We start from the raw sequence: 7,790 nt of genomic DNA on the forward strand, positions 1-7,790 counted from the left end.
AAAAAAAAATAGTTGGATTGTTGTGAAAAATATTCCTGGATAAGTGGTGGCTCTTGAAATAAGTGTGCTTAAAGAAGAATGGAGTTAATATATAGTGATGTGAAGGTGGAGTTATGGTTTGACATGAGTGTGGGGTTTTAAATGTTAAAATGTATGTATTAAAGTGCTTAGGGAGGTGTAGTCACTCTTATATCTAAACGTATCCTACCCGTCCCGCAGCCTACATTACGACCAAATAAATTCCTACTTGATCCGAGACTGAATGAGCTCGATTAGTAGAGTAGTACACTACGGGCAAGCCTATGGTGCATCTTTTGTGGCATATGAATGTTATTTCTGAGAGTGAGTGAATTCTTTCTATATTGGGTTCCTAAGTGTTCTTAAGTTTTATTGTGTGGAACTACTCTCTTTTGTTGTGTGGGGGCACGTGATTCATGAAGGAAAGGTAATCCTTGACCTCTATGTTAGAGTAAGTGGGTGAGTTTTGAATAATGTGTGGTACTTGTAAGTCAAATCTTGAGGTGAAGATGTTACGCTTTTGTGCTTAATCTATTTTAAGTATTCTTGGTGTAATGAGTTAGGAGAATTATTTAAGAAGGTTGTGTCTATATAAACTGTAGTTTGATTGCTCGAGGACGAGCAATGGTTTATGTGTGGGGTGTTGATGATAGGATATAATTACGTATTTTAGTCGCTTATTACACTCTAATTTACTGTACTTTAATTGAGTTTGAGCTTTACTCGCTAGTGTTTTGCACTAATTGTGTGTTTTATGCCTTGTAGGAGTGGTTCCAAGCTATGTAGATGTTATGGAATAAATTCAAGTGATTTGGAGCTTTGAAGTCTGAGTAAAAGCCCAAGGAATTAAGCCAGGATCGTGTTCAGAGATCAACGGATGATAGTTAAGAACGAACGAAGAATCGAGTAGGCATATTGCACACTATCTTGTACAATGCACATAACCTTTCGCTCAAAACTCCATTTGGGCTCCACAATATATGGTTGGAAACCAAATTCAATGGGCTACAACTTTCATCATTTACAGTTTTTCAAATTCTCAACAGAACAGGGAGAAAACTTCACAGTAAGTGCGCGGTCGCGCACTGACCGCGCAAATGGGGCAGAAAGTGTGAAATGTGCGCGGCCAAGTGCATGGGCAACCTTCCAGGTAAGCGGCCGCGCACGTCCTGTCTGGGAAATGTGTCCATTTTCGCGTAGGAGAAGGTGGAATTGTTTGGGCCCGACCCTACTTGGTATAAATACATGGAAAAACGGTATTTTGAGGAATTTTTTGATATAATTTAGACCTAAGGAGGCTAAGGAGACCAGGGATTTGACCTAAGGAGGCTAAGGAGACCGGGTATTCGACCTAAGGAGGCAAGAACACACTGAGAGCAAGGCGGAGAATTCTTCCACGAGTTTTTCACTTCCTTCTTCCTCTTTCCATTATTGGTTATGAATTCTAGTATTGTAGTTATGCATACTATTATGAATAACTAATTTGTTACCTAGTGTTTTGATAGAACCTTTTGTAGGATGAATTCTTGTTATGTTTTAATATAATTTAACCTTTGGATTTATCTACTTGTTCAACTACGTGCTTATTTCAGTTGGTTGAATGGCCATCGATTTACTGTGCCTATTTAGTATGTGTTGCTTGAGAAAGGATATATATTTAGGTTGTTGTTGAACAACGTCACTCCTAAGGTATATGAGAGATCAATACGGCAGGTTTAAAAGCGGGATTAGAGATAACGAAGCTTTGATGTGATCATTGTGAGCGGTGAAAAAGTGCGAGATAGCGTAGTTCGAGAGAATATGACTAGTAGATTATTGTAGTTTCTCGAGAGAGAATTACGATAAGTCGAGTGTCCATGATCAGTAGATAATAATTAGGCGAAATTATAGAAGACATAGCAGGAAAGACTCCAATAATTGGGGAAATCATAACTCTAGACCTCCTTAATTTAGTCTTCAACCCTTAGTTTCTTTAGTTGATAAATTTCTACTGCTTTTTGATAATTATTAGTTAATTAGTTTAAGTAACTTAAAAGTTATTCGAGCTTGTCCTCTAGGTGATACTGAACAGTTATATTGAAACCTTAGTTCTCTGTGGGATTCGACTCCGGACTTTTAGACCAGAATATATTTGCAGCGACCGCTTATACATGTTATATTGAAACCTTAGTTCTCTGTGGGGATTCGACTCCCCACCCACTGTCCTCACTCGGGTCTCTACTCCATCATACATGTCCTTAATCATTCTAACGTAGGCAACAGGTACACCTCTAGCCTCCAAAAATCTCCACAAAATCTCCCTCAGAACTTTATCGTACGCCTTTTCTAAGTGGATGAACACCATATGCAAGTCCTTCTTTCTCTCCCTACACTGCTCCATCAATCTCCTAACAAGGTGGATGTCTTCTATAGTCGAACGCCCCGGCATAAACCCAAACTGGTTCTCGAAAATAGACAAACTCCTCCCCACCCTTAGCTCTACCACACTCTCCCAGACTTTCATAGTATGGCTAAACAGCTTGATACCCCTATAGTTATTATAATTTTGGATATCACCCTTTTTCTTGTATACAGGAACCATCGTGTTGCACCTCCACTCTTCGGGCATCTTCTTCGTTCCAAAAATGACATTAAATAACCTAGTGAGCCACTCTAAGCCTGCCTTGCCCACACTCTTTCAAAATTCCACTGGGATTTCGTTCGGCCCGGTCACATTCCCCCTACTCATCTTATGCATAGCCCCCTCAACTTCATCAACTCTAATACTCCTACAATACCGAAAGTCACAACGACTTCCGAAGAGTTCTAAATCACCCAGTACAATGCTCATGTCCCCCTCCTCGTTCAAGAGACTATGGAAGTAGGTCTGCCATCTCTGACGGATAATCCCCTTATTCGACAAAACTCTACCTTTTTCGTCCTTGATGCACTTCACTTGGTCCAAATCCCGCGCCTTGGCTAACCTGAACAACCTCTTATCCCCACCTCGACCCTCGAGTTCCTCATACAAACGGCCAAAAGCTGCAGTCTTGGCCGCCGTAACTACTAGCTTTGCCTCTTTCTTAGCCAACTTATAATGCTCCATATTCGTCCTGTTCTCCTCCTCGTCTACACTTTCCACTAGATTCAAATACGCTCTTTTCTTGGTTTCCACTTTTCCTTGCACCTCTCCATTCCACCACCAGTCTCCCTTGTGACTACCAGCGTAACCCTTTGAGACCCCTAATACCTCTCTCGCGGCTTTCCTAATGCACTGCGTAGTCGTGGTCTACATAGCGCTTGCGTCCCTACTACTCCTCCAAGCCCCCATAGTCACCAGCTTGACCCCCAACTCCTACGCTTTAGCTTCTGTCAAGGCTCCCCACTTGATCCTATGTGGCTATACATCACACTCTTCCTCCCGTTCCTCGTGATCTCAAGGTCCATGACCATGAGCCTATGAAGGATCGAGAGGTTCTTACTCGGGATGAACTTGCAATTCGTGCAAAGACCCTTATCGGACTTCATGCAGAGTAATAATCAATCTGAGTCTCGGCCATCGAACTCCGAAGGTGACCAAGTGCTCCCTCTTCTTCGGGAAATCCAGTTTGCTATCACCAAATCAAATGCTCTAGCAAAGTCCAGCAAAGACGTTCCTCCTCCATTTCTATCTCCAAAACCAAATCCACCATGCACATCATCATATGCCCCAAACGTCGCTCCAATGTGGCCGTTGAAATCTCCTCCTATAAAAAGCTTCTCTATATGCGGGATACCGCGCAACATCTCATCCAAATCCTCCCTGAAAAGCCTTTTTAAAACTTTAACATATAAAACTTTAAAATTAATATTAAACAAAAATATCATTAAATTTCTAAGTTTTACTGACTATAAAAAGTCATTTATTAAACAAATATATTTTTACTATTTCAAATAAATAATAAATAAGAAATATTTTTGTCATTTTACATTATAAAATATGTTCATGTTTGAATATAATTAAACAAATTGAATGCCATAGAAAAATAAAATGCACGAATATATTATGACAATAATAAATAAAATACTATAAAGTTATTTTAAGTATAAGTAAATACCTAGTTAAAATATATAATATAGTATATAATATTGAAGGTATTACATAAAAGGAGGATTTATAATGTCAAGGGTATAATAGGCTTTTTAAGTAAAAATATTATAAAATTTGGCCAATGTGACTATTATGATAACTAGGTCAAAGTAAAATAATTTTTATATAACAAAACAAAGGAAAGTGACTTTTGGTAATTATCACAAAATTGAATGACTTTTACGTAATAAAAAGAAAAAAGGGAAAACTAACTTTTAATTAATGAATACAAAACCAAATGTCCACCCAGGAACTATAGAATGTTTAGAATTGAAATTATGGGAAGTATGAAACTATGAGACAAAATATACTATCTATTGAAATTTCAATTACTTTTCACATGTATATTCATGTTTCTTGTAAAAATATTAATTTGGAAATGGATACCGTATAAGCTACCTCCGCCACTGAAAATGAGGAGTTTTGTCAAGTAGAGAGGAATCCTAAAACGGGTGAGGTGTCTCTTTGTCCTCTTTACGTTACATGATGTTCCTAGTATTATACTGATTATTTTGCCTTTGTCTTGAGGTAATCAAGCTTCGAATTTCTGATTGGAGAAGAGCGCCCAGTAATGTTTTTATTATATCTGATAGTTTATTTGGTTGGAGAATGCTGCTGTTTCTGACTGGGAAACATATAGTGTGATTCTTCATCTTATGTTACTTCGTTTTTTTTTTTTTTTAAAAATATTGTTAGGATAACAATAGAAAAAAATGGTGCGATTAGCCAAGGTGTATTTTTACACCATTTCAGATATCGTGATGACCCGATAGGTCATTTTATGTTTTAGAACTTAATTATGTGTTTCGAAGCCTTCAACACCTCATTTTAGCCTTCTTCGATTTGCATGCGCAGTCCGGTTGTTTTTCCGGAAGGCTTATATGTTAAAGACTGATAAAATAAGAATTTTCGCTTAAAAATTTATTTGAGTTGACCTTGGTCATTGTTTTGAGCAAACGGACCTGGATCCATGTTTTGACGGTCCTAGTGGGTCCATATCGTAATTTGGGACCTGGGCGTATGTCCGGAATCGAATTTGGAGGTCCCTAGCTCGAGTTATTAATTTATGTTGAAAATTAAAAGTTTATTGATTTTAAGAATTGACTGATGTTTGGTCTTGTTGATACCGGATTCGTATATTGGTTTCGGATCCCGGTACAGGTCCATTATAATATTTATGACTTGTCTGTCAAATTTAGTGAGAAACGGAGTTAGTTTGGCGTGATTCGGATGTTCGATTGTGAAAATAGAAGTTTTAAAGTTCTCTTGAAAATTTCATTTGATTTGGTGTTCAATTCGTAGTTCTAGGTGTTATTTTAGTGATTTGTCACGCGAGCAAGTTCGTATGATGTTTTTGAACTTGTGAGAATATTTGGTTTGGAGCCCCGAGAGCTCGGGTGAGTTTTGGATAGGCTACGGAGTGAATTGAACTTAGAAAATCTGGTTTTTTGCAGCTTCAAATGTCTTCTGGTTTCTTTCTTCGCGTTCGCGAAGGTACTCTTGCAAACGCGAAGAGTGAACTGGGACCGGGTGAAAATTCTTCTTCGCGAACGTGAAGGCTAGGCCGTGAACGCAGAGCAGTGGGGGCATTTCCTTCGCAAACGCGGACAGCCTCTCGCGAACGCGTAGGCATGGGACCTTGGGGAGGGGAATTGATCTATACTCTTCACGAACGCAGCACATGGCTCGCGAATGCGTAGGCTGGTAGGTATAAGGCTTCGCGAACGCGAAGGGTATCTCGCGAACGCGTAGGCTGTTTGAGCCGCTGCTCCGCGATCACGGCAGGCTCTTCGCGAACGCGAAGAAGACCTGACGCCAGTGATTAAAACACACCAGAAAAACGGGATTTGCCATTCTTTCAAAATTTCAAAAGCTAGAAAACCTAGAGGCGATTTTTCCAAGAGATTTTCTTCCCCAATTTGTTGATAAGTGATTCTAACCTACTTTCTTTCAATTACCCATTTCATTTCATAAGTTTTCAACCTAAAATCTAGGATTTTCATGGTGAAAATTGGGGGTTTGCGTAGAATTCGGGATTTATGTAAAATTGGAATTTAGACCTCGAATTGAGGTTGGATTTCGAAATAAATTACATAACGGGGCTCGGGGGTGAATGGGTAGATGGATTTTGGTCCGAACCTCGGGTTTTAACCAAGTAGGCCCGGGGTCGATTTTGACTTTTTGGAGGAAAGTTTGGGAATTCTAAATTTATGCATTATAATTGATTACTTTAGCAATATTTGATATTATTGAGTTAATTGTGGCTAGATACGAGTGGTTTGGAGACGGTTTCTAGGGAAAAGACCCCGGTAGAGCTTTGAATTGACTGCGGAGTGAGGTAAGTATTGTGTCTAACCTTGACTTGAGGTAATTAGGAACCCTCAGACTATGTGCTATGTGAATCTTGAGCGGCGTATATGCGAGGTTAGGCTCGTCAGTACTTCGTTGAGGTTAGGCTCGGCACTTACAAAGTACATGGGGTCGGTTGTACTTATACTACACTCTGCACTTCTTGTGCAAATTTTGGAGTCGGTCCTAGCAGCGGTTATCAGTGAGCTCGGATTGGACAGCGTACGGAGACTTGAGGTACAGCTGCTCAGCGCCCGCACCTCCTGGAGTCTCGTTCTCTTCCTTTTATTCATATGTGTATTTTCTTTTAGATGGCTTTGTATTTATTTCAGACCCTTGTATGTATTATTCTAGTAGTTCGTGCACTTGTGATACCGGGTTCAGGAATTTGTAGCAGATGTTTGGCAGTTATAGCTTTCGCATTTATACTTTAGATTATTTCTGTTCTTTCTCAGTATTTAATTCAAACTGCTAAAAATGGATAAACTGTTCTAACGTTGGCTTGCCTAGCAAGTGAAATGTTAGGCGCCATCACGCTCCCGACGGTAGAAATTCTGGATCGTGACAGATATTTAATGAACTTCTGAGAAAAATAGTTTCCTCCAGATTACTTCATAAAATTTTAAATTATGAGCCTATCTGCTCTAATATCATATCTAAGTGTGTACTGATTTCATTTAAAAATTTAAGTTATCAAAAAAGATACGCCTTAATTATATTTTATACAAAATGAACATCTAGAAAGCTAAACACCGAAAGAGTTATGCGTTCATTTGCACCCAATAATTTTAGCTTATAGTTAAAAACTAATGTGATGGAATTTCATATGCAAACTCATAAAATTTAAATCCCTAAATTCTGTCTCTGGTGGTGGCAGGGTTCAATCTTATACCTGACTCGTCAGTGGCAGTGCTCAAAAGGAAAAACTCCACACATGTGATATAATAACCAGACACCAATCTTCAACTTCTACCTCGTGGCTTATATATTCGCATTTGCATGGAAGTATAGGTAAGTAGGGACAGAAAGTTGACTCGAAGCAGTGTCAACTTCTTGTACTAAATATTTTGCTGCCTAAGTAAATAGATTCCTGTGTTCTTGACACGTCTCTGTTAAAAACCAAAGGTTGCTAATTCATGTCCTAAAGATATGAGACATTGCATAAACACTGACAAGGAAAGCAAACATGCAAACAGAAAAAGAAGAAGAAGATTGTGGTGTTATCAAAATGAGGTTTTTTTTTTCTTTTTTGCTTGCAATTAAATCAGATAGCTGTGTAGGTTCGACTTATTGGGTTGGGGGAGTGTAATAGTTT

General features: G+C 38.9%; 1 protein-coding gene across 1 annotated transcript; it reads right to left on the reverse strand.

The window, feature by feature from the left end:
- Window positions 1-2,695: 2,695 nt before the first annotated feature.
- Window positions 2,696-5,759, reverse strand: LOC109239630. The gene is made up of 3 exons (XM_019406218.1): window positions 5,635-5,759; window positions 3,616-3,799; window positions 2,696-3,271 (listed from the first exon to the last, which is right to left on the reverse strand). The coding sequence occupies exons 1-3, from the start codon at window positions 5,757-5,759 to the stop codon at window positions 2,696-2,698; spliced, it is 885 nt and encodes a 294-aa protein (XP_019261763.1).
- Window positions 5,760-7,790: the final 2,031 nt, after the last annotated feature.

The sequence above is a fragment of the Nicotiana attenuata genome, unplaced genomic scaffold (assembly GCF_001879085.1).
Source record: "Nicotiana attenuata strain UT unplaced genomic scaffold, NIATTr2, whole genome shotgun sequence".
In the NCBI taxonomy this organism is placed as follows: domain Eukaryota; kingdom Viridiplantae; phylum Streptophyta; class Magnoliopsida; order Solanales; family Solanaceae; genus Nicotiana; species Nicotiana attenuata.